This window comes from Phalacrocorax carbo, chromosome 7, assembly GCF_963921805.1.
Source record: "Phalacrocorax carbo chromosome 7, bPhaCar2.1, whole genome shotgun sequence".
NCBI lineage: Eukaryota > Metazoa > Chordata > Aves > Suliformes > Phalacrocoracidae > Phalacrocorax > Phalacrocorax carbo.
The window spans coordinates 10,106,492-10,132,957 of NC_087519.1; the positions used below are offsets into that span (position 1 = coordinate 10,106,492).

General features: G+C 40.4%; 1 protein-coding gene across 1 annotated transcript in view; it reads left to right on the plus strand.

The window, feature by feature from the left end:
• The first annotated feature begins 204 nt into the window (after positions 1-204).
• Positions 205-26,466, plus strand: part of ABHD17C (abhydrolase domain containing 17C, depalmitoylase) — a 30,603-nt gene continuing 4,341 nt past the window's right edge. The window contains exons 1-2 of the mRNA XM_009502616.2: positions 205-1,719; positions 25,307-25,486. Coding sequence (XP_009500911.2) covers positions 1,187-1,719; positions 25,307-25,486 — 713 coding nt within the window. The 5' untranslated portion in view covers positions 205-1,186. The remainder of the gene's footprint in view (positions 1,720-25,306; positions 25,487-26,466) is intronic.

Here is a 26,466-nt window from a genome sequence, read left to right on the forward strand (position 1 = left end):
GGCTGCGGGAGGTCAGGGCGGCCGCCCCGAGGAGAGCAGAGCGGCCCCGAGCGGGAACACCGAGGGCCGAACGGGCCGCCGGTGGCGCGAAATGGCCCCCGCAGCTGCCCCCGGCCCGCCGCGCATGCGCCAGAGGAGGGGGCGCGAGCGCGGCTGCCGCGGCGGGGGGCGCCCTTAAAGGGCCAGGCGGCGCGCTCCCCGCGCGGGCGGCGGCGCCCCGGCTCGGCTTACGGGCTGCCGCTCGCCTCCCGCCCCGCCCCGCGCACCTGCTGGGTGCCCCGGCGCAAGGCCTAGGGGGCAGCGGCGAGCTGCGGCGGGCGGCGCCGGGCACCCGCCTCGTCCCCGCCGGCACCTGCGGCGGGCGGCCCCGCTCCGCGCCCGTAACCCGGAAGCGGTGCGGCTGTGAGGAGGGGAGAGCGCCGGGATATGGCCGCTGCCTGCTCCTGCCTGCGCGCCGCAGCCGGCATGGCCCTGCCCGCCGCGAGGCGCGGCTGAGCCTCGACCTTGTCTTCCCCTTCCCCTCCCCGACGGACCCTCCTCCTCCTCCTCCTCTTTCTTCTCCCGCCGCCGCCGCTCGGACGCTGCCAGGGCCGGGCCGGGGGCGGTAGCGCTGAGGGGGGCCCCTCGCTGCCTTGCGGGGGCCGCGGGGCCGGGCGTCCCGGGGGGCCGGGAGCGGGGCCGGGGCCGCGTGTGGCGCTGTGGGCGGGGGGGGCCCGCGCCTGGCGGGGCTGCAGGTTCCCGGCGGGGGCCGGCTCGGCGCGGGGGCGGCCGCGCTTCATCCGGAGCGCCGCGCTGAGCCCTGGGGTCTGGCTGGGAATCCGGTTTATAAATGTGTACATGGACGTTTGAGGGGATCTAGGGTGGTGTCTTAGAGGGTCGCATTTACTGTAGCATTAGTTGTGGCATTTTCAAGGGCTGGTTGTACTTAATTTATATTTTGTGGGGCTTTTTTGGTTTTTTTATTGGTTTTTGTTTGTTTGTTTGTTTTTTTAAACACATCTTTAGGCTTTGAAGAGCTGCACAATTTTTTGCTGAACTGTAGTTCGTCCAAGGTTGTCGTTGTTTGCATTTTGGGAGGGCAGCTGGTAGCCTTGCAGGAAGGTGCGCAGGTTGCGTTGGAAGATTGCTCTGGGTCGGTTGGTTTGACTTCTTTCCGGTATAGGTTAGTTTTTCTCCGGTGTCTCTGATGCCAGAACAAGGCCCCAGAATGAACGGTTTCTCTCTGGGCGAGCTCTGCTGGCTGTTCTGCTGCCCGCCTTGCCCCAGCCGCATCGCTGCCAAGCTGGCCTTCCTGCCCCCGGAGCCCACCTACACCGTGCTGCAGCCTGAGCAGCAGCAGGAGGCTGGGGCGGCAGCCGGGGCAGGGACCCCGACGGGATCAGGCACCTGCAGCCTGCACTTGAGCGAGCGGGCGGACTGGCAGTATTCGCAGCGGGAACTGGATGCTGTGGAAGTGTTCTTCTCCCGCACGGCTCGAGATAACAGGCTGGGCTGCATGTTCGTACGTTGTGCCCCCACTGGCCGGTACACGCTCCTCTTCTCGCATGGTAATGCTGTGGACCTGGGCCAGATGTGCAGCTTCTATATTGGCCTTGGCTCCCGCATCAACTGCAACGTCTTCTCTTATGACTACTCTGGCTACGGGGTGAGCACCGGCAAGCCCTCTGAGAAAAACCTGTATGCAGACATTGATGCAGCCTGGCAGGCCCTCAGGACAAGGTAAATGGATACTGGGGACAAGGTATTTCTGTATCTCCGTTTAATCCTAATAAGTCCAGTGCCTGCACAATTAACCTGCTGAGAGGTGGAGGGGAAGGGTTTGTAGATGGTTTTAGTTTATTTTGATGGCCTCACCACGTGTTCCATCAACAGCTACAATGTGATTTGCTGGATGGCTTCATTTTTAAAAGGGTGCACAAGCCTTCATCCTTGGGCATTTTCTAGATTTAGGGGTTCAGTCAACTGTACCATTACAAATCTCCATCTTGAGCAGGACATATTGCACTGGTTGCAGTCTGAGCTTGCAGGATGGGGAAAAAGAAAAAACAAAAAACAAAAACCCACCCTTTTGTTCAAGATTGTCTCCCACTGTCTACGCTTAGAGGTAACCCAGTTGAGCCAAAACTTTGACTGAATTTGGCAGTAGCCTAGGCTAGTGCTTACCAAGAAACTGCAGGTGTTCTGTGATGCGTCTGGGGTTTCATGCAAGCTCCTGTGACGTAGATGTCTTTCTTTTTTGGCAACCAAACAACTGTTATCAAATTGGGTAGGGTAGCGGGGTGGAAGGAAAAAGCGTTGACAGGTGGAAGTAGAGCTGGGGATTCTGCCAGGAGGAGATGCCGAAGTAGGTGGCATCCAAAGGGATGGAGCAGCAATGAGAAGACTCTGGCAAAGCAACATGGCCAGTAGGAGCAGGGAGCCCTTGGCTTCTAGGAAATACTGAGCAGAGCTGCTGCCTCTGGCTCCTTGCTACAACTGATTGCCATCCCTGGGCCTCTGTAGCTTCTTCTGTCTACTGAAACAGTGAGCTCCTTTTGCTGTTGCATAAGTGGTTCTTAAAGTAAGACTTCGCAGAACATATTCTGAAAGGGATAGCTTTAAAAAGGTTAAGTCATTGCAGTAGGGCAAGGGAAAAGAACAATGAACGTTTTCTGTTCTTGGCTCTGGGGTTGTGTAGATGAACTTGGCTTATGTGAAATGAGTATTTAATGTCTTAGGGATATATGCCAGCTTCAAAAATAGTGACAGGAGTTGTTACTAATTTAGATAATTGGCTTTTCAAGGGGATTGGCCAGTTGTGGAGTCCAAACGGCTTTTGACATTGGTCTGCCCAAGTCAGGTTGAGAGTATGGAGGAGAAAGGTGTAGGGGGAGGTTACCCTTCTGTAGCATGTGTTCTGTCTATTTGGTGAGTAAACCAGATCATGGGTTCATTTTCCAGGACTCTAAAAAAAAAAAAATTGCTTAAACATAAATAATATGATTTTATGTAAATAAATAATTTTGATATGCATATGCAGAATAAATTATTAAATGCCAGTATTATGCACATGGATTATGTAAATAAGGTTTAGAGGGAGGAAGAGTGTTATGTCTCAGTTGCTGTGTTTTCTCTCTGTTTCACTTAATGTTTAGTTGAGGGTATTTTTTCATGAAAGCATTCTAGAGCTCTGAAAAAGTGCTTTCACATCTGCCTGGAAGTGCTCCTGTCTTGACAGGCATTTAGTATGTTCTTAAGATCTATGTAGATCCAGAAACAAGGGGTTCCTTCACTTAAGTCTTTTGAGAAGCCTGACCCAGTAGGTGATGCCAACGTGTGCCCAGCTTGCTCTGAGAGGATTGCGCTCCTTCTATTACAGTGTGCCTGGACAGTTCATAGTTTTATATTGGAGTCCTTTCTGTAGTTTATCCAAGATTTAGGTTCTGTTTTCCTCCTTAAATTGAGGGGTTGAAATTTGCCAACTCTTAACTTTGTCATGTCTGTAAATCCCACGTCTTAGTGCTACCTTGAGAGTGCTGTTACAGTACTCTCTAGTTATGTTATCATCAGTTAGATTTTTTTGGAGCCAAATGAAACATTACAGTATTTTAGGTGCCCAGTAAAGAAATCAGTTACTGTAAAATGTAAGCTTAAAAAGTTAAATCAGTTTTGTCTACTAACAGATAACTCCCTTCATAACAGGTATGAGCCAAAACAATAGTCTTTCTGCTGAGGAATACTCTAAGCGGTAGTGTGAACTTTGAGACTAGTAATTTCTTAGCCCTTTTTAGTAAGTCCAAGTGGCTCACAATTAAGTGAAATATTCTACTGTAAGAATACAAGTCTGCTTCTTGAGGTAAAATGTCATATTATACCATTTCTGCTGCAGCAGTTCATTGGTAGCTTCCAAGAGTTTGTATATGCTTTCATTCTTAATGCAAATTCCTAACATTTGGCCTGTAGTCATATGGTAGTGAACTGTAATGCAAAGTTAAAAGTGAAGTCTTAAAATAGAAGAGGTTCACTGTGCCATCGAAAGCATGTAGTCATCAGTGTGAAGTTCTGTGGGAAGCTGTTGCTCTTCTGAATCCACCAGACGTTCCACCTGGCAGCAGTAAGGAATCATTAAAATGCTGGGAGTCTGAGGTTTTTCCTTTCTTTTTTTTTCTTTTAAATTGTGCCTGTGAATTACTACTGATACTTGGCAAGTATTAATTTATCAGTGTATTTTGAAAGTTGCCCTGAGTAAGATAGGAATTAACCCTACACTTGAACAAAACAGACTGCTGCCGAATTTTAGAAATGGTGGTGAGCTGACTGTGGTTGCAGAGATGGTTGCAAATTTGTACTGTATTTTTTCAAGGTACTGAAGTGAGAATCTTGTTACCACAGACACATTTGGATATTAAACCTTATATAACAAATGGTTATAAAACTGTCTTGTAAGCAGTGGATGAAAAATAAAATTAAAATTTTTTGTTCAGTTTCAGTTGTCACCCTGTCTTTGGAGAATCGGTGTCAACTATTCTCCATTCTTTTAGTCTTTGTAAGGAGTAACTTATTTTCCTTAATTCTAGCTAAATGAGTATCTCTCCTCATGAATAAAGTATGCTCTTAAATGATAATTTTACTAATGATTAAGTTTGAATGCTAACTGTCTTTCAGCCCAGGTAAAGATGTTGACAGATAATTTTATTCCCTTAAAATGAATTTTTATAGAAGTTCCTTCAGAGGTCTAACTTTAGCATTGATTGCTCTGGTTCTGATATCAAGTATTAAAGAGTAATTCTTTTGGGCATTTAAATATATATATTTTTATTTCCACTTGACTAACAAATTTCTGTCTGGTATCTAAATGTTTCTCAGAAAGAATCTTCTGTTTCATTGCTTCAGATGACATTTTTTGTGAGTGTTCTATTTTTAGGCAGGTTGGTCTGTTCCTGTTCTGTTTGTTTCAAAACCAGGACCAGATTGAAGAGAAGCTATATTGGACTCTGTCTTCTCTCACGGTCCATATGGTTTTAAGCTGCTGCTTTTTATTGGGATGTAATTAACTCTTACCCTAATATCTGATTGACTTAGAACAACATCTGCACAGAGTGACTTGATTGTCATCCTCCTCCCCCCTTTCCTGAATTCCACATGGAAAGGTTGAGCTTTCTAACGCTTCGACATTGAGACAATGAACGGTACTTAAAAACAGGATACACACTTAGAGTTTGGGTACAGTGCTTAAGCACAAAAACACGACTGCTTTGTTGATTGCATGCTATTTATATAAAAATCAATTTGTATGTTCTCTAAAAATCTGGAGAAGATTTATGAAATATTTTTAAGTTCCAGTCCAATGAAAGAAGGCACTGCTTCTCCACTCTTTGCTTCTGTAGCAGAGTATCAAAGAGGAGAACCTAGTAACTGTCATCTTCTGGATATTGAAAGGAGGTGAAGAAAATGTAGTTAATAAATAGTTGAAAAAGCTGTTCTTGTTGCATTCAACAAGATATAGCTTGATGCTTTTTCATGGTGTGCAACATAAACTAGTATCTTCTGTTTCTGTTTAAGCTTTTGATAAACATTACAATAACATTTATCACTTAAATCCTTCATTCTCAAAACATATACATTTGAGTTTGTGTTTAAGTCCTGAGGAGAGCATTGGTTCACTTCCATTTTTCATTAAGCTGCTTAGTCAATGTGGCATGATGAAAGGAATTGAATTGTGAAATGGTATAGTAAAATGCAAGAGCTTTTGATCAACGGGTAGTGGATAGTTTAGACTATTTAAATAGCTTTTCACATTTTTTCCTCACATTTAACGTTTAAAAAACCCCAGACTTTTTATTGTATGGGAATTTTATTCTTTGTGGTGCTGATTACCAGTCTCTTCTTATTGCCGTTTCCTTTGCAGGAGTTGGTGGAAAAGTGTTAGTTTTCATCTGAGTAAAATCAGGAAACACACCTAATGGGATTAGACTAGAGTGTGATAACTAATCTTCTGAGGTTGTGTCAGTTTAGTTCATCTCCATTCTGATTTGCCGAACTGGTTATAGGATTCTGGGTGAATAACAGCTTCAGGTATTTTTTACCTTGATTTATCTAAATAGTTGATTTCTACTTCAGTTTCCTTTGCAACAGAATGTTCTTTCACTAGCACTGTGCTTCTGTGCATGATCTAACCTGAGTTCTTTTGATTGGATACTTGGTTGGTAACTTTTAATCAAAACCTCCAAATTCCTGACATGGCCAAAGGCAGTGCTTGGCAGAGTCATTCCGAATAGTCCTGGAGTAATAGGGTTCCCTTGTTCTCGGTGCATCACCTGGTAGATTTTTCTGTCGATGACTGTGATACGGTATTTCCCACTTCCAGTTTTTTAGATGTTGTTATGGTGTCTGCAAGGGATTGTTTAAAGAGACTCTTCTCTAAAACTGAACTTATTCTACCATGGTCAGTACTTCAAGAAGAAATGCATACAACTTTGCTCAAAAATAGAAGCATACAGGATAGTGTCCTGTTGTTGTCTATGCAGTGAGCAGAGATTAATTCAGATGATGAGTGTCCCAGGGACAAATACCAACAACTGTTTAAAACAGGTGCTCTGGTGTTTGAAGTTATTCAAAACGTTTACTGAGCTTTGGTATCATATTACATAGCTTAGTCACTGAAGTAAAAGTAGTTTCATTAAATATTTCCCTATCTCTGTCAGGACTGCAAAATCAAAGCTCGTTTAAGAAAAAAAAAAAAGAGATTTTTCACTGTCAAGAATGTTTTGCAACTAGTGTTATTTGGGAAGAAAAATAAGCTGCCAAAGAGCCTTTGGCTAACAAGACTCGTTATCCTGGGTGTAGATAGTTCTGAAATTCAGAGGCCTGAACTGGAGACGTTGGTTTACCCTGCGATATAAAGGTTGTAGGACCTGGTTCTCAACATCATCAGAGCATTGAACACAAAGGTTTCTAGAGGACCATGTTGTTAAACTCCGGCAAGCTGAAGCAACTAAAGGTTTCTGTCTGCTTTTAGCACTGCTAAATCACATGAAGCGTACAAGAAAGAGAAAGGCAAGCTTTTTCCTTTTCTCACTCTGGATAGAGAAGTATGTCACCTCTTGAGGCTGTTTGACCTGTGTATGTTGCAGGTAGCACTTAGATTTGTTCAATTTGTTCTTAACAGCTGAGTATGAGCTGGACTGCGTAAACCTCAGTGATTTTTGCGCTGAAGCCAGGGTCAATCTCCAGTCCATCACAACCTCAAAAAAAACAAAAAATCCCTCCAAAATTCACCCTTTGTCCTTTGTTACTCTGCTGTTTTGGAATGTTTCTGAGCACTGGGCTAAGTTTACACTAGTTCATTACTTGTCAACATAAGTAAAAAGAACAAAGGAAAAAACCAACTAGCAGTGCTGTCCAGGACTGTAGATACCTTTGGTTATAGGTAGAAAATGTTCCAAGCTGCAAAAGTGGTTTATCTGCCAGCAAGTGGTTTTGTGGGGAAAACTGACCCTTCTTGAGCAAATGGATAGTCATATTTCCATATTGAATGAAGAAAACAGGTTCTTTTCCGTTTTTTCGTCCTGTTGATGCTTCCTCACGTGGAGATAGAGTAATACAAAGGCAGTGCCAAGCAATTAGCTGTTTGGAGCCTAACTTCTGTAGCATATGTCTGAATTTCATATTTCATTTTCATATGACATTTGCCTGGTGGAGAGGGCAATGTGGTGATTATAGTGACTTCTTTTAAACCCGTCCCCAAAAACATTTTTAAACAAAATGTTGAGAAACTAGTCCTTAGTTGCATTCTCTGTTGGCTTTAAAGACCAGTCTCAAAATTATGTAGCACTAATAACTTAAATGAACAAATAACATAGCCAATTTTTTTTCCCCTAAAGCTGGTAATAAATTTAATGAATAATTAACACTCCTTTCTGCCCTCCCTCACAAATATAAATCAACTACAAGGCTACACTGGAGGCAGTTGAAATTAGTCATAAAATAAGCTGCAGATACGTTGTACGTAACATGCTTATGCATGTGCAGACTTGCTTTTGCCGATTAGCCCCTGAAAAGGACAGAAATCTTTCTCTGTTGATTAGGTGATAGTTTTGGTTGCCACTGTACTTATGAGACATTGAAGGCACTTATCTGTGTGCAAGGTGAGGGGTTCCTTCTGTTTTCCTGAATCTAGGAAAGGCACATCTTTATGATTTTTGAACACCAGTGACTCTTAATTATCTCTTCATGTTCATTTGAGTATATATTGACTGTTTATATTGATCTGAAATAGAAATAATTAAGGATTGGTTTTTATCTAACTCCAAAATCTTGGGTTTGTATGGGCTAAAATACAATAGGTGGGGAAACCTCTTGATTTTATAAGAGTCAGTGGATAGCGGATAATTGAGATCACTGGAGACTGGTACTTGTGAATTGAATAAGCAGTTTCAGTGACCCATTTGCTACTACTTCATCTTGACTGTCCTGCTTTCCAGTTATTAGATGAATGACTTACCCTGGTCTTGCATGCTCAGCCTGACATCTGATGATGAAGCTGAATTTCATTCCTGCTCTCAAACTGAGTGTTTTGTTGGTGTGGGTTTTCTAATATGTCAGGTTTTGTGAGCAATAGAAGTATGTGATTTTAAACCCAGGAAACTCTGTATGAACACAGAGGAATAAAGGTGCTTTTAATAGTAGGTTAAAAATGTTGAATGGGATGAATAGTGCATAGTGTCAGTTTAAGGGTTGAGAAACATTTTTGCATTCTGTATTCCAAAGGCTGATCTGACAAAAATGGGTTATTGTGGCATGTTTGTGCATGAAGCTATGCAACCAACAAACAATCTTAGAAAGGTACAAATGTAGGCCAGTTATATAATGACAGTGTTATACTGGCATTATCTATACCCATATCTTTATTCTCTATTTTTTTAACCACTATGTTAGCTTTACAGAACAAAGCTTCTTCTATTGGCATTAAACGTTGTGGTTGGATTTGCTGCCTGTGAGACCAAATAATACAAAGGCACAAAATTGTGCTAAACAGTAGGATCTGGCTCAGTGCCCACCCACCTTCCCACCCTTGGTTTCATGTCTCTGATGAGCACACGTGTCTTTGGGAAAATCCCTAGAATCACAAATCTGTAACATCTCAACTTTCAAAACGGGGAATTCCATGTGGGTTCACAAATGAAGAATGTGTTGATGTGGAAGATGAGGTTTTAAGCTAGTATGCTTGCCTTGAAGTCCAGAGGGAAAAATTTAAATTAGAGTTAGTCTCAAAATATTGCCTCTGTTTTTTTGTATTGCAAATTTCTTAGAAAAACTTCAAGTATGCTTTCCTGACAGTAGTATTATTTGTTGGTACAGTCTCTTGAAATTCTTTCTAGGTACATATTTCAAGATGAAAAAGCCTTTTTTTTTTTAACTGTTAATTTGAAATTAATTGTTGATTTAAACAGTTTTGGATATGCTTTTAGGAAGATCTGTGTTACAGTGCCTGATCAAAAAATCCTGTTTACATATAGAAATGTTACTTTAAGAGCTTTGTCTCTTGTGAGTCTTGTTTATAAACCAAAGCATGCTGCTGAAACAAGCTGCATACATCAGTGTCTGGCAAAGAACCCCTTCTCAAGGCAAGCAATGTCAGCTAGTTTCTCAAAGATTTTTTTTTTTTTTTTAACAGGACACTGCCAAATATATTAAGATCCCAGTATGTTCGACTAAATTTAACTTTGTGACCTGGCATGGCCACATCTTTTTGTGTGCAGCCATAACGGGTAATGGGATCAAACAAGTCTGGAAATTCTGAGACCAACTTCAACGTGTTTCTCAGGAAAGCACCCTTCAAATACTATGGCTTGAAATGTTTCTCTTTTTAATAACATTGTTTAGAAAGGGTTTTGCTCAGATTATAGGATCTCTCTGCTGACTTTTAGTTAGCTTTGCCTTAGATATTCTCATAGACCTTAAAAAACGGTGTTCAATATCAGCAAAGAAGCAAAACCAGCTATATATTTTTTCCAGTGTATAGATAAACCGAGTTAAGGTTCAGACTATTTTATCATTATTCCATGAATCTTAATGGCTATTTATAATAAATTAAACAAGACATTTCTCTTAACTATTACACTATACAATAAATTGCAAGCCTTAATAATATGCAAAACAAGAGAAGTCAACAGTAATACTGGGGTAAAATTCTGTTAAGCTTTTTGCAACCAAAATGGTTTATGGAACCATCTACACTTCAAAGGAAATTTTGAGGAGTTAACTTGCCGCCTTAAGCATTGGACTGGTTGGTTTGTACAGATCTTAATCTTTGCCCCATCTCTGTATAGTCTTCCTCAGCATCTGATGAATTTACTTAAGTAGGATGTTGGCTGTATGACAGCCTGGGGAAACTGGCATCTTTCAAGAAAACGGTCTTGCTTTTGAAGCGTGTTCATTGGGGCAAATCTACAAAAGTCTTCTGCATGCTGTTTGTTCTTTGTAGCTTCATTTATCACAAAAGTATGTGTATGTTTTGGTGTGTTGTTTGGGGTTTTTTTAAAATTGAACTAGCTGATTGGGTATAATATTTATTTTGGAGGTGTTGCCTGGACAATTCTTACCTTGAGGCAGCTGGTCAAGAGCCAGTCTCCTCCTTCCCCTAAGACTGGAACGTACCTCACCTTGCATACTAAGTTGTATTACACATTTTTCTCATAATATTTTTTGTTGTTCCCTGCTGTAAAAAGCTTGTCTATTTTTCTAGTAAAGCATGGTTTTTAATATGCCTTAATAATACTACAGAAAAAGTTAGTGTTTCAGTCTGGGTATGAGCATCTTATCAAGTTTAACTGACTGTAAAAGTACCAGAGCTGTAGGAAGAGGTGGGGTGGTGTTTCGGCTGCAGTTGAATACAGCTATTTTTATGCATACGAGTTTATGAACATGTAACCTTTGCTTCAGACTGGTTAATAAATACACTGTGACTTAGCATACATTGCAGGCATCTCTTCCTGATGCAAGAAGCTACCTTTTCAGGAGTCAGTACAGTAGTTTAAGATATTAAGTGGTTTAACCTTAAGCCTGTATAGCTAAAAGGTTTTGACTTTTGCTGAATCTCTGCCAGCTTCCAAACTTCTGTTTCTCTGATATAGAAGCCCTCTGCCCTCTCTCCTGAGCACTTGCTAATTATTCATGGAATGTGATGTTCACTTCTAAAGCCCCCTGTGCATAAAAACAGTACAATTAGGTTTTTTTACCCTGTTCTTGAAATTTGTACTAAAAATCAATCGGATAATGCAGAAACTACTGTCTGTGAAGGAACACAGGCACAATATAGTTGTCTTTTAAAAAAGAAATTATTGTAATTTGTATTTCACAGAATCACAGAATGGCAGGGGTTGGAAGGGACCTCTGGAGACCATCTCGCCCAACCCCCCGGCTTGAGCAGGCACACCCAGAGCAGGGGCACAGGAACACGTCCAGGCGAGGTTTGAGTGTCTCCAGGGAAGGGACTCCACAGCCTCCCTGGGCAGCCTGTGCCCCTGCTCTGGCACTCTCACAGGAAAAGTTTTTTCTCATATTGAAGTGGAACTTCTGTGTTCCATCCTGTGCCCATTGCCCCTTGTCCTGTCATCGGGCACTATTGAAAAGAGCCTAGTCCCATCATCCTGACACCCACCCTTTAGATATTTATAGGTATCTTTGTTAATTTGCATTAACAAAGAACAAAGATGATAGAATGTACTTAAATGTAACTTGGATCTGATTTCTTGATGTAAAAGATAGGAATGTCATAAATCCTCAGTGTTCACCCAGTTTTGTAGAGGGTGAGGGGGTTGTAAAGTCTGCTTGGTTTATTGAGTTCTTTTCTATCATGAGACTAAGCAAGCTGATGCCAAATATACTACCCTTCCAAATTGAATGCCCTTCTGTTGAAGCTAATCTAAGATCTGTAGACTCTTCTACACAGAGCATTGAACAGACGCTATTGATATAAACAAGATCTGGCACCTTCCAATTATTTCAAGGAATTACCCTTTCCATCCAGAAATCCACTTTCATAATATTCACAATGAGGAACATTAAACCTAAGGTTCTTGGAGGCTTCTTACGTGGATATAGTTCTAAACTAGTTGCATTTCAGCAGCAGAAATGGAACCAAATATTATTAGTCTCTTTGGTTGGACGTTCACACCAATTTTGTATTTTTCTTTTTTAATTATGAATTGAGTGTTAATTTGAAATAAAGGAAGTGATGTCAGCTAATTTTATTACTGGGATTTTGAGGGGGAGAGAAGGAACTCAATTTAGCAGGTACTTTGTCATTTGTTACTCTGTTTTTCTTCCTTCCACTATTCCCAGGGCTTCTGGGCAATAGTCTAATGTGAACTATGTTCTTTCCTGCTCTTCACTGTAGAACTGATCAGGCTTTCTCTTAAAATATTTTTTTAAAATTCTCATTAAATATTTCTGTTTTGCCTCTGTCTTGGAAGCTTTGTGGTACTAGGAGAAAGGGAAACAATTCATAAAATGTAACTGTGTGGAGAGCTAAGCATGAAAGGTGTGTGTTGGAGGAGCACTGCAGGAGCTTTTAACTAAAAGTGCACGTGCCATGAAATGGTGAACTACAGAAAACCTACAAATGGCCAAAATGTTACTATCCAGTTCAGCGTCTGGCCGTAATGTAGGCATTAATACACCTACTTTTCCAAGCATTGTGCTCTTATCTGCTATTGAAAATAGAAACTCCAGCAGCACAAGACTACTTTATGCTGGTTTATTGGTAGGCAGTTACGCGCTGATGTGGCACATAGTGGAATTGCTAACCTTTTTTTTTTTCCCCTGCGTAACCAGTTGTTCTTTGGTGATACTGCAATCAAATCGGGCACTTGTTTGCTTTAAAAGGACTGCATCATCGAGGCAAACAGAACGCTAAATAACATCAGGAAGCTGTTTCATTTTTCTGTGTTACATTTATTTTTAAATTTTTTTAAGATGCATCTGCAGGTCAGTTTCTACCTTTAGCATCAGCTGGAATAATGCACTTAACTGATTGCATTAACAGTTGTCCTTGATCCACTGCTAGGTACTTTTGCTACTTGTGGAGTAGCTAGCTGTTAATTGGTAAGCATCCTTTTTTGAGGGGAAAAAGCTGATGAGCAAGAAATCTTACACCAAAAAGACTACAAAAGCAATTGGCCCCATTAACTAGGTATGTTGGCAGAAAACAAAGTATGCGAGCATGCTCTTTGACCATCATTAAAACCTTTTGATATGCACAGTCTGGGCAAGATGTCTTTTACTCTACAGAAGCTCAGATGGATAAACTGAACAAGTATATGTGACCTGGTTTCAGGACTGAATTTTCTGTCTTAAGTTTAGGAAAGTTATGAGAAAGTTAGTACTTTTCTAAATGCACAGAAGTACTGATCCCATATCTTAGATTAATATTTGTTACTTTAAAATAGGTAAAACTTACTGATACTTAACTGTTTTTGCATATAATTAAATGCAGATATCTGTTCCTGTAATAAGCCTTTTTTTTTTGTGCTATCTTTTCAAGTTCCTGGAGAGCACAAGGCAGGTTTCATGAGCACTTCAACCGAACAGGAGAAACGCACAGGAGAAACTTCAACTCTGTGCTAGATTTTATTGTTCACAATTCTAAGTAATATTTGCTGGGAGAAAGGAGGAGAGATTTAGGCCCTGAGTTTGTGATGATAAAGGCTTTGGCTAGGAAATTTGATTTTTAAGCTCTGAACTAGTTATCTGTGGTCTGCTGTTTCAGAACATCTGGTGCTGTTAATCCTGGTGATTGCTATATATTTTTTAATCATCTTAGCTTTATATTGACTGTTAATGGGGCCTGAACATTCATTGTGCTAGAAGTTCGTTAAAGGAACATGTGCAAGGTGAAAAGTAAGTGTGTAAAAAAACAAAAAACAAAAAACAAAAAAACAAAAAAAAAACAAAAGCAACAACCAAAAACCAAAAACACAAAACAAAAACAGTGCAGGTTTAAATATTGGCTTGATAATGTATAGATTCTATGGAGCAACAGCTCTTTAATCCTGGTAAAGTCAAGTCAGCCCATCTTTGAGTGACAGGAATGGAAGGAATGAGGATGCTTAGGAAGAAAGGAATTGATGAGTCTGATTTAAGTTAGAATGCCAGTATAAAAATGGTGAGGAACAAAGATTGCTGTTATTTTCTTGTTTCAGAAAGATGCTGGAAAAATCTTTTCTAGTAATAGATTGCTTTCATGAAATGACTGTTATCTTCCATTTGGCAGTTATCACTCTTGGTATTTGTTAGAATATTTAATGAAGCTAGCTGAAAATGGATACTTGAGAGAAGGCAGGAGAGACTCATCAGGAGAATAGTGTTTCTCTGTGAGGCTGTGAATTTGCCACTTCTTTGAAGGCAGATGCTTAAGCACATACAGATTCACACTGTAATAAAGCTCAGTGTTTGGAGCAATTACAGAATTGGTATGCGTTTTCTCTTCTTATCTGGGGGTGGGGGGGAAATATAGAGGTTACAGTGTCACTTATCCAAGTAGGATTTTTCCCTTTTTATGATTCACAGGACATGTCAGTGCGGAGGAAGTGCTGATTGTTTTGATTTTTAAATCAAAATACTGCCTTTTTCATCTTTAAATCTGTGGAAATGGTTAGAGTAACTCAAACATGAAATACTTCCAGAGAATTAGAGGACTATCTAAGCAGGATGTATGGTCTCCTGGATAATACAGGCCATGACACTTCTTCGCTTGGCTTCTGCATAGAGCCCCTCCAGTGTTTGAGATATTGCATATCTTTGAGAGAAGCCCAGTCTTATATAATAATGTTTGCTTTTCTACAGTGCTTGAGCATATTAATGTAAGTATATAAGGGAAAGAGAAATCCTACTGCCAGCCGAGTCATCTTCATATAATGCTGGCTGATAAAATATTCCTATAGTGAGGACAGATGCATTCATCTGCAGTCAGTTCTTTTTAGGGATATCAGACCAATCATTGGTACTAATCACTTTTCTGTCAGGACCTCTCTGCCATTCTTGTCCTCCATGCTGCCTTTCCACCCTGCCATCCCCTTTCTGTTGGAGACTCTCAGATTGCTGCCAGAGCTATACCCATGCTTCTGGGTGGGAAGGAAAGATGCATCCAGTTTGTCTGCTCGTATACTAGCAAGGCCTTATCCATTCCAGCTCCCATGTAATCCTCTTGGACTCTGGCACTAGTGCTCTGTGGGAGAGACTGCATTCAGATTTCCAGGGATCTTTGATGAACAGTGTGAAAATGGCTTTAACTTTGTCTGCTGTAAGAGGATTTTGGATACAAGCACCTGCTGCTTGTTGAGACTGTTCAACGTTTGCTTTGTTCTCCTCCATTAGAGTTATGGGGATAATATTTGAAGCTTGTTTTCTGGATATAGCTATGATGTCTGTAACTGACATAAGGAAATGGCTTGTAAGTTATGTCAAAGAATCACAGCAAAACTAGTCATTTAATGCTCTTAATCTTTGAAAATGTGAGGTTCTTTGTAAAACCTGTAGATTAAATAGTTTTTATGTAGCGACTGAAACCTAAATACAATAGGTGGAAGAGGATGCAAAAGGAAGGCAAGAATGGAAAAAAAAAACAACAAAACCAAACCACAAAACAGACAGACACCCACACCCCCACCAAAGAAGTAGTTTCCTCTTAGTTCAATGGAGGGCCAAGTTACTTGAGTAGTTCCAGGGCTAAGCCATATAGGTATCAAAGTTTGAGTGGTCTACTTTGAATTTTTTTTCCTAGCCTTCCTAATATTAGTCTCTAAAGGATTAATTCCAGTTTAGCAAAACACTTAATCCTCCTAGAGCATGTAAACAATTGCCTTCAGTAGAATTCACATATACTTTTGTTTTAAGATCCTCAGGTTGGGAATGCCTTTTTTTATTAAGTTATGTATGTGTAGTTAATCAGCTGTGCAAACCTAGAAGTCTGAAATTTTAGGTGGGCTTTGCATTTTAATTACAGTTTAGGATTAGTCTTGTTTCATTATATGTTTATACAGCAATAACTGAGTTTTTGGAAACCACAGCCTGACATATTTAAAGAAAACTTAACTGGTGCCATTTCTTTTTGCCTTGACTGTTCTGATTTGTGTGCTTGAGCAATTATTCCCTGCTCTGTGAGCAGCTGAGTTGTACCTGGTGAAAGGGTAGAAATATCGGAGATGGGTGGAGCAGGCAGCAGCTCGGGTCAAAAGCCACTGCGCTCCTTTTCAGATAAGTAATCCCAGCTCTTGCATAGGTGCAGCTCATGGCAATTAGTCCTGCGGCAGGATGGCCTTAAACTATTGCGTGTCACCATAGGCATGCAGAGGTAAGGGAAGCACATCAGATAGTTAATTTAGTGTTTGATGTGAAGGGGAGCCAGGATAAGAGCAGTGTTCAAGCTTGAGGTGTCAGAGGTGCTCCAGTAAACAGACAGGAGTACTAAAGAAATAATACAGTGCTTCTGAACAAAAAAGCTTTGAAAACTGTTGGAGAGCAGCAAGATTGCATCCTCCAGGCTTGAAAACCCTCCGTATCCCAGTGCTGAGCCAAGGGTGGTGAGGAGGGTTATGTGATAGGCTTGGCAGGTGAGCCAGAATGCATTGGCTCACTGTGAGTTTTCAGCCTCAGGAATAAGGCAAGGCTCTCCAGCTTGGAAGTAACTGAAATCTAAGAAACGGCTATGAAAGCACAAAACTTGTGGGACCACATAACCAGGGTTAATGTTTGCACACTTTTTTTTTTAAAGTTTCCTAGGGAATCAGATGAGACTTTTTTCAAGCACAGTTTCTGTGTTGTTGACACATATTTGTTTTACCTTAAGTCTTTATATAAAAAGATATTGTGTTTAGGTACATGGATATAATAAAATTCCCTTGCCCTTCACAACAATGCTTACAGGAGTACAAGTTTAGGGAGCAGTTTATTTCTTCTTTCAGCTTTTGAGTGTAGGATGACCAAAGTGAAAGTACAGGCTTTTTGCAACAGTAAAAGGATTGTCAAAGTTTTAATGTCGTGTTATTAAATGTTGTGAGGAGTGTGCTCATCTGTCTTAGCTCTGCTGTACTATAAAACAGAGTACAACATGTGTGCAGAGGAAATAAAAATACCACAGTAGGATAGAGATGAGATAGAAGCTGGGGGTGAAGATAATTAATTTCTCACTCCAGAAGATACTATAGACTGAGCTTCACTGTGAAGGTAACAGAATTTTCTCTGCTGTCTCAGGTTTATTTAAATGTACCTCAGAGACTGGCTATACAGATTTTGTACACTGGTTACAGTAAAGAGTATACAACAGAATGTAGCTGACTGAGTTTTTGTGAATTATTGATATTGTGGTCAATGAAGATAGTTCTTGGTGGCCAGTAAAGGTTTCCTGTCTTTGATAAATAAAGCCTAAGACTTCTGTATTCCATGTTTGTTTGCTACAGAGCATCCTAATTAAATGCAAAATACTTTGTTAAAGTTAACTCCAGTGCTCTATTTTTAAAATAATTGGAGTGAGAGATTAATTTTAGTGTGCCATCTACCTGTTGTGTCTTGGGACTAAATGGTGTAAATCAAGATTGCTCTAAAAGAGCACTTAGGAGAAGCAAGAACCTATGAAGAGTAGAGAGCATACATGTATCTCCAAGCCCATAACCTTGTGACCCAGGGCTAGCTTCAGAACACCAGCTGATTTCTCAGGTTGCTAAAGCAAAGAAAGTTGGGGTGTGGGGATTACATTTGATGATATTCATGTGTTTAACTCCGATTTACAGTGTTACTAGCTTCTTGTATTTCAATTTACAGTGATTTTGGATTGCATTTACTCCTGTGATTAGGGAGATAAAATAACCTCCCAAACATTTAGGGAGGTGTATTTAGGACTTCATTTAGGAAAGTGCTCCATTCCTCTCATTGCATGGATGCATGCTGAATATTGGAGTATTAGTCACCTTTTGTCATAAAGTAGTGGAATGATAAAGGTAGGAGTTCAAAAAGGCTCAGTCACATCATTGCTCACTTTTGTTGGATGTCCTACAAGAGTCTGGTTTTGCTGGTCAGTGGCCTTCTTGCTAACTTTCACTTGATATGAAAGAATTAATTGTAGAGGCAGTTATTCTGTTCTCTTCTATCAGCGTGCCCATGGCACAAGTTCCTGCTTAAATTTCAATGCACATTTAATGAAAATTCTGTTTCCTCATTTCCTGCTGTCTACTGAAAAAAAACCAAACCAACCCAAACACTTAGGCAGAAGCAGCTGTTCCAAATCTGTTTGTTTATACATACAACTGCTAGTTCATGTGGTAGACAAATGAGTAACCTAACATAAACCAAACACCAAAATTTACTGTTCTGGGTTATTGTGGTGGTGAGAAGTCATGTTGTAAGTACAGTTGAGTTCTCAGTACAAGAGAAAATAAAGGAAGTTCTAGTTCCTGTAGCTCCTTAAAAAAATTCGTCTGCAAGACAGGTTGCATATTTTCTGCCCATTGTGTCTTTTGTATCACAACATTTTGCTACTGTTTGGCTGGCTTAGAAGAGACTTCTTCCAGAACACAAGTTTGCAAAAGCCATCTTTCCTGGTTGATGATTTGTACTATCTATTATTTTTTATGCTCTTATGGTTAACTTCTCTTTTGACTCTTATTTCTGAAAAATGCTTGAAAAATTGGAATGGGTAGGTGCAGTCTGATTGCATCTGTCAAACTATTTCTGCTGTGAGATCATTAACTATAAATGGTTGTGATGACAGACCCTGATTTATGAGTAACAGAAGACAGACTGGACCTGCTACCTGCTGGGTTGCTTAGCTGTGGCATGGCTGGGCTGGTGGTAGGGCAGTGGTAAGCTGGCTCAAAAATGTGTGGTGTGAGACGAGCACATAGAAGTGCTGCCATGGTGTGCTGTGAAATCCTCCAACAAAATGGGTATTGAAGTGGGAGAAGGAACTAACCTGTAATGGTGAAGCTGGGGGAAAAAAAGGAGGGGAATCGATTTAATGTTCAAGAGTGCTTGGTTTTGCTCAGAGTCCTGAGCAGATTTACTTTAGTTCGGGAAGGTGTTTCCCACTTCGAAATGTGACATTTTCAGAAGCCTATGTTCAAAGCAGATGAACACAAGGTAATTTGAGGTTTTATTTGAAAAAGGGCAATTTTTAGAGGAACTAGTATTATTTGGATTTTTTTTAAAAAGACACCCAACCCTCACCCCAAAGCTACTCAGTGTAGATTAGCTTAATTCAGTTAATTTAGAATGTAATTTCATTGCCGTCTGTACCAGGGAATGCCTGAAATAATAGCCTTCCTTTACCTACCCTGGTTGTTCAGGGCAAACTTGCAGTGGCTTTGCTACTCAGCAATGTGTAGGTCACCTGCTTTTGTCATGGTTGCTTGCGCTCACCAGTGATATTAAATATCCTTGTTAGGACTTGGTTGAACTTTGAGCACAGTTCTCAATATTTGATAACAGATCACTGATTATCACAAGACAGTAATCAAGAAGCAGTTGTAGTGATTCATGCTTCGGTATAATTAAGTTACTGCAGTGCAAATGATCATCCTAAGAAGTGCCTAGAAGTTGCTTCCACTTGATCCATTTATTTATTTGAAGAGAAGAGCACTACAGTCACATAGTTGAGCAAGCCTGTAGTAGTGTGATATTTACAAATAATGAACTTCTACAATAGCCTTTAAGAGGGCATTTTTCAAGAGCCATAGGTTCATTCTGGAACTCCAGCATTAGTTAGCCTATATTGATTAGCACTGGGGTTTCTCTATAGCATAACCAAATGACTATGTGATGTGGCAGTAAAATAATAGTGATGTAAAACTGTGGCAAATTCTGTGATTAAATGTCTCTGGCAGCAACTGAAATTATTTTGAATGTGAACACATTTGTGGAATTACTTGTCTGCTCCTGTGACAGTGTGCTGGGATATATGCCAAAAAATTTGTCTCTTTTTTTTTTGTAGCTTCATAAGCCAAAATACTGTGCAAAACTCCTTTTGGCTTTTACCAGAATGAATATGCGAAGTCAAAGAGAGTCTGTTGTACCTGTACTTGAATCACATAGGACTTGTAGACTTGGACAGGAAGGAGATAGAGGAGGAAGACGACATGCATCATTTAAAGAATTAGTGTCAGTGTCTATTGTGCTTAGTGAAATAGTGAAGAATTGTAGACCTATGTTTGTGTGAATTCGAGGAAACTGGAGTGAGAAACTGGCACAGGGAGTTATGGTGTGTGCCAGGGCTTCCTGTGACTCTTGAAATAATTCTGATTTTTCTCATTTGACAGTTGTTGTTATGGTTAACACCAAAAATCCTTAATCTAGTGCCTTGCTCTCAATTTAGTGCTGGCATTCAGGCTGAAAATCTGCTGTAATTTCTGTGGTATTTTGGCTGACATGCTGGAGTGGTACTTGCTGAAGTGCAATGTGAAATTCAGTGTTTTGCTCTGATAATGTAAATTACTTCCAATAATACATACTGACCAAACTTCTCTTGTTGACCTTTTTGAACATAAAGGTCCTACAATGTAAATTCTTGTTGGAGGCATGCAATCTGCATGTGTGATTCTTACTTAATTGAGGATTTTTGGTTTTCCTTTCTACCCCCAAAATTAGATTTTTAGATTCATACTGGATTAATTAGCCACTTATTTCTGAAAATGTAGATGTGTATCTTATGGAAGTGTATAATGAACCTATAGAACAACCTATCTGTATTTCTTAACAAGCAATCTAAATTATTCTGGACTATAAAGTTTAGAGATAATGCTTTTTTGAAAAGGGAACGAATAGTGCATTGTGACAAATGGGTTTGTATAAACAGGAAGAAAAAGGCTTGAAGAATAGCCTGTGAAGATCTTATTATAACTAAGCACATGTATGTTTTAGTAAAAATACTCTAGAAGTCACTAGTTCCTCCAAATGTGGCATGATTTGTCATTCCTGATGTATGCTGGATTTCCTTTGTGTCTTGAAAATGAATTATTTTGGTTTTGTGTTTCCCTTGAGAGGGGAGCGCATGGTTTCAAACTTGGTCTCCTTGCAAGAACACAGGAGCTAGTTACCTTGTTTTCCTGGTCTTTTATCTTTATATACTATGTTGTAAGGAGAAACTTAACCACCAGTCGCTGCCTTGGTTTAGTAGCAGTGAAACAGTAGGTCTCAACAGCATTATGAAATGGGGTTTGTATAGTCAAAATACTCTGCCTTGATAGTTGCTGTGACTGTCCTGAAAACTAATTTGTTGCTGTTGCTATATCCATGCTGTTCTCTATGCTTTCCAGTTCAGGTAAGGGATATTGGGACAGCAAATACCATAAAACTTCAAAACTGAAAATACAAGTGGTTAACTTCACTGATTCAGTAAGCCTGAAAAAAGAACTGGCCTCATTAATGAATATGTATTTAGCACCTCTGAGGATTGGCACAGATGCTGTAACTTTGCCCGTGAACATTGCAGGGCTTCAGCTGTATGGCGCATCTGTAGTCCCTGAAGCAGCATTCCACTAGCGCTTTCAACTGACTAAGGAGAGAGTAAAAATAGCAACGGTAAACTTTCCGTCTGTATCACTCAAAGCTGAAGCCCTGGGGCCGGGGGGTGAATCAGTATGTTATGCTTATAATTAAAGATGCTTTATGAGAGTGCCTAGTTTGTACATAGCTCTGTCAGCCAGAAGGTTTTACGTGCTTTACAAAGGCAATTGATACCATAATCTGTGGCATGAGGAAACTGAGCGGGTACGTGGCCCAAGCCACAACCATACAGCTAAGCAGACTGAACTAGAAGTAATTGTGTCCCGTCCTCCTTTGCTGGGCGCGCTGTCAGCATCGTGCAACGGTCTCTGTCCCGCTGACCTGTTGGTGTGACTGAGGTCTCAGGACTCTGCGCAAGAGTAAGTAGAGGAGTCTGGGGTGTGGATTCTTAATAGCCAACTTCTGTGCACATAGTTTATGCTACTACAAGGAGACCAGCATTGTTGGTAAACCTATTTTGTATAAATTGAGGCAGTGACACACGGAAGGAAAAAAAATAATCTGGTGTTACCAGTAACTGTGGAGTGTGTTGGTGCCAGAGCTAGATCTGGCCTGAATTGAGAAGTTGTAGGTGGAGATAGCTGTACTGCTTGTGAAGGTAGCTGGGGGATTTTTCTGCACACATAAGAAATGTAATCCGTAATCCACATAATCTGCTCATGGGTTACTGAGAGTAGACTAGTCTGGAGAACTTTGCCACCTGGTAAGTGTTTTTGGGTAAGGGGGAGCAGAAATGCTTGCATCATTTTAAATAGCAGTAGCTTTGCACTTCTTAGCAATTGACTTCCCTTGGGGGAAAAAAGCATGTCTGCATCTTTCCTTCCCCCCCCCCCCCCCCCCCGCCTTGTCAAATCAGTGTGCTACATATGCCTATAGTAACTGAATTGCTTCCTGCTTTGGTTTTGCTGAAGACTGGTTTCCACATTGCAATGTTGCCCTGCTTGTTTTGAACTCCCTGATGGACTCCATAGAAGTGTAGGAGCATACTCATAAATTTCACTTGGGTCTCCTGCTCCGTCAGATGGAGCTCTGTTTCCACAGAGACCAAAGCCTGTGTGTTTCAAGGAAGATATTTTTAGGAGCTGCTGTTTAGCTGGTGGAAGGACTTTCTTCCTTAATAGGAGAGCAGATTGTAACAGGATTCCTCTTTTCTCAGAATGTCTTTTGCTTTTTTCTATTACTTTATTTCCTATGTCACTTAGTTTCCCTTTCATTGCTGCTGCCTTATCCATGTCCGCTCTTCCTCTCTTCTGTTTCATTTTCTGTATCGCTGTTCGTGTTGCATAAGAATCTAATACCCCAGGGGAGTTTGCAGAGAGTGGGGAAAGGACCCAGCCTTTGCTTAAAAGATACTGTATTTTAAAGATAAAAATCTCCAGGTCATTTTTTACCTCAGTTGGACTGTGCTTGCTGAGTCACCAGCTAAGCAGCATTTGTCAAGGCGCAGAGTATCACGGAGCCAAGCCTTGGCCTTCAGCTCCAGCAATCTCGCATGTGTTAATTATTCATGGCCCTTGCTTACGAGTTGTCATATGTCCTTTGGCCTTGCAATAAATAAATTTTACATGTAGCTGTTTCTGCTGATGTTTGTGGTAAGCTTGATGTCTCACCTTCTGATTGATGGCCTAATGGTAAAGGGCTTAAAAAGATAAATCTGTTACAGTAACTCTTCTGTGTTGGAAAGTTGGAAGGTCCCAACTAAACATCAAAAGGCATGAATCTGAAGCAGATCAGTGTTGAAGAAAATTGCCATACTAAGGCAAGTGTACGTGTTGAAGTAATTCTCTTGCTACCCTATGCTGTCCTGTAACCCTGTGATTCTCATTCAAACATCTGTGTCCATATTCTGCTTACATTGTAAACCTTTTAGAAAGGGGACTTAACATTTATTGTGACACCGGAGTTCAGGATGGTATTGCAAAACCTATCTGCATTAATATCATTCCATCCCTCCTTAAGGGCCACTTAAGTAGGAGATCTTGTTCCAGTCCTGTTTTCTTGTATTCCCTGACGTTGATGCATTTCTGCCCACCTTTAATACGATGCAACAGCTGGTAGATCAGCAGACTGGATGCATGTGTTGCCTTCAAAGGTACATGCCTCCAGCCCTCCCCACCCAACAGCCAGAATGAAGTCCATGAGGACAAGGCTTTACCTCAAGATGCTGTTAACACGTATACCAAAATCAACTAGGCTGTGCTGTTGTGCTGGGCTATTTCGAACAGTAAGGGAGAAAAAATTCTCCTGAAAGAGCTTCACAACATCTCTTTAAAAACATCAGGCCACGGCTGTGGTGACAGACCACCAGTGTGAGCTGCTGCTCGGTTACCAAGAGGATAAAATTTTACTCCAGGGAGATATTTTTATACAGTTGCTTATTCATATTACAGTAGATGCCAAAAGCTCCCTTATGCTCAGCAGTATGGAAATACTAAGAAAATTCCAGTTTCACAGAGGCTACAGTCCAGTCTAGTTTGACTTCATCATAAAGCCAGGCAACCTTGACAGCCTGTATTTGGATGATTAGTACTAGATTATTCTATTGTAATTTTAGTTATTGATTATTCTTCCATTGTAATTTTCTCTCTTTTGCACACCACAATTATTTAGCTACTTGAAAGTCAAGTACTATCCAGGCCAGCCCACCTCGCTGTCAGCTTGGCAAGGAAGTTGAAAACTTCCAGGTGTACACTGGGTACAGCCTAAACTGTAGGTTTTGATTTTCATTGTCATAGCAGTGACAGCAGGACTGCAGACAGTATAGACTGGCAAAAAGACATGTTCTGCACAAATTATTTTCTGCTAGAAATGTGGTCTCTTCTGCACTTGATTGTACGGCTTGCAATAGGAAGCAGAGTTATACATAAGTCTTCTGGGTAAATATTTTATAATTAGCTGAGTAATAGCTTTGATTTGCAGCTTTTCTAACTGGTTGTGATGGCCAAATACTATTGTACTCTTCGCTTCTTCCTAGCCACTGTTGCCTCCTCCTGTGCCCCTTCCAAATTCCTTTTGTTTGCATACTTTAACTAAAAACTGAATTAGTATTACCCTCAACATTTTTGCAGCTGTGATAAGCACACAAGCTAGGACAGTTTTATAGACTGGATGAGAATATTGGGGAGCCATCCAGGACTCCCTCTGGACCCTGAATTTTATGGAATGGTGTATCTTTATAGCTATAAAATAAGCTTGACATATTTTAAACCGGAAAAGAAAAATTAGATAATTTACACTGGTCAGAAATTGAAAATAATCAACAGAACTATCCTCTCAATTGTTTATCCTCTTTGGTATCTTTAGTTACACTGACAAGGCAGTTTGGTCTTTTTGTTCCAGCTACGTGGAAAGAAAGGTGGGCAGAGGAGTACCTATCTTGTTTAATGGTGGAAAGGTTGTTAGGCTCCCGAACACCTAATTGAAATTCCTGAGAGTGACTCTGGGCAGGGGGGAAGTCTAATTTATAATTTGCTGGGCTGTGGAGTGAAAGATAAGAGATGTTCATGAAGATGGTGAAGCTTAACAAGTAAATTGATGTTCCTTCTTTGAGGGTAGCTCTCTTCAGCCGGTGTAGTAGATTTTTAAAGAGCTACAATGGGTAGGAGGGATGGTTTGGCTTTTATCTCCCTCTCCTTTTGTTTGTTGGTTTTTTGCTTTTGTGATGTGAAATAAGTTGTGGGTTTGGTGTTGGGTTTTTTTTTTGTTGTGGTGGTGTTTTGGTTTGGTTTTGGTTTTTATGTTTTTTTTAAAGGGATGTTTCTTTTCTCTACAGGTATGGTGTTAGTCCTGAGAACATTATTCTGTATGGTCAGAGTATTGGTACTGTCCCTACAGTAGACCTGGCATCTCGGTACGAGTGTGCAGCAGTAATCCTTCATTCTCCCTTGATGTCTGGATTACGGGTAGCTTTTCCTGACACTAGGAAAACCTATTGCTTTGATGCTTTTCCAAGGTACGTATAAATGCTGCAAAGAGGGTTGTTCTGTACTCAACATGCTCTTTAGGTGTTTAAAAGGAACTAGTTGTGTAACTTTCCAGGGAGCTTTATTGAATTGTCACCTGCATTTTAAACTTGAGATGTACACACCTTCTAAATGCAAGCAGAGATTCACCTTGTAAGAATGAGGCTGATGTCAGTCTCAAACTGGCATGATAGTCAGCTCAATGAAGAAATAGTCATAGTGTTTACAACTAATTTTTCTCCTGGTTTTTTTTTGTTATGCGTTGTTAATATCAGGATTTTTACGCTGTCAAGTTTGGAGTAGTTAACAACTGATAATTAAGTCCTTCAGGCTAATGATTAACAAATTAGTAATTGTACAGTTATAACATCTCAGTCAACTTTGATTTAGAAGGTAATATGCTATCATGAAATGGATGTGCTGTTTTCAAGCTGCTTGTTAAAATATTAATATTGCTATACTTTTATCAGATCAGCAGAGAAAAAGGAATACATAATTGCTGCTTTTAAGGGGAGAAAACAGAGGGTCAGAGGCTAGAGCCTTAGGCTGGTGTGGTTCACTTTTCAGCTTGATTCTGTGTTTCATGTATAATCTCGAGGGAATGCATTTCCTGTTTCTTTGCCTTTAGTCCTTGTGAGAAAAAACATTTCTGCTTCTTTGGTATGCTGTTCATATAAAATCACTAAAGATACAGAGACTTGTATTTGTTCCTCCCTGATGGAGAACATGTAAGATCCTGATGTCTGTGACCAAAATAAAGTAAGTTACTGTCCCTCTTTTGGAAGATTTTGAGCTTGTTTTAAGAAGTTCTAGAATATTTTACACACAGAAAGCTATATACAACTGGTTTCAAGATAAAACCGTTGCCTTTATGGCCTAGTGTTTCATTTGAAAAGCAATTGCAACAGACCTAAATTAGTCTCCAAATATTCGGGAATAGCAGATGTTCTAGGAATCTTTTAAAACTTCT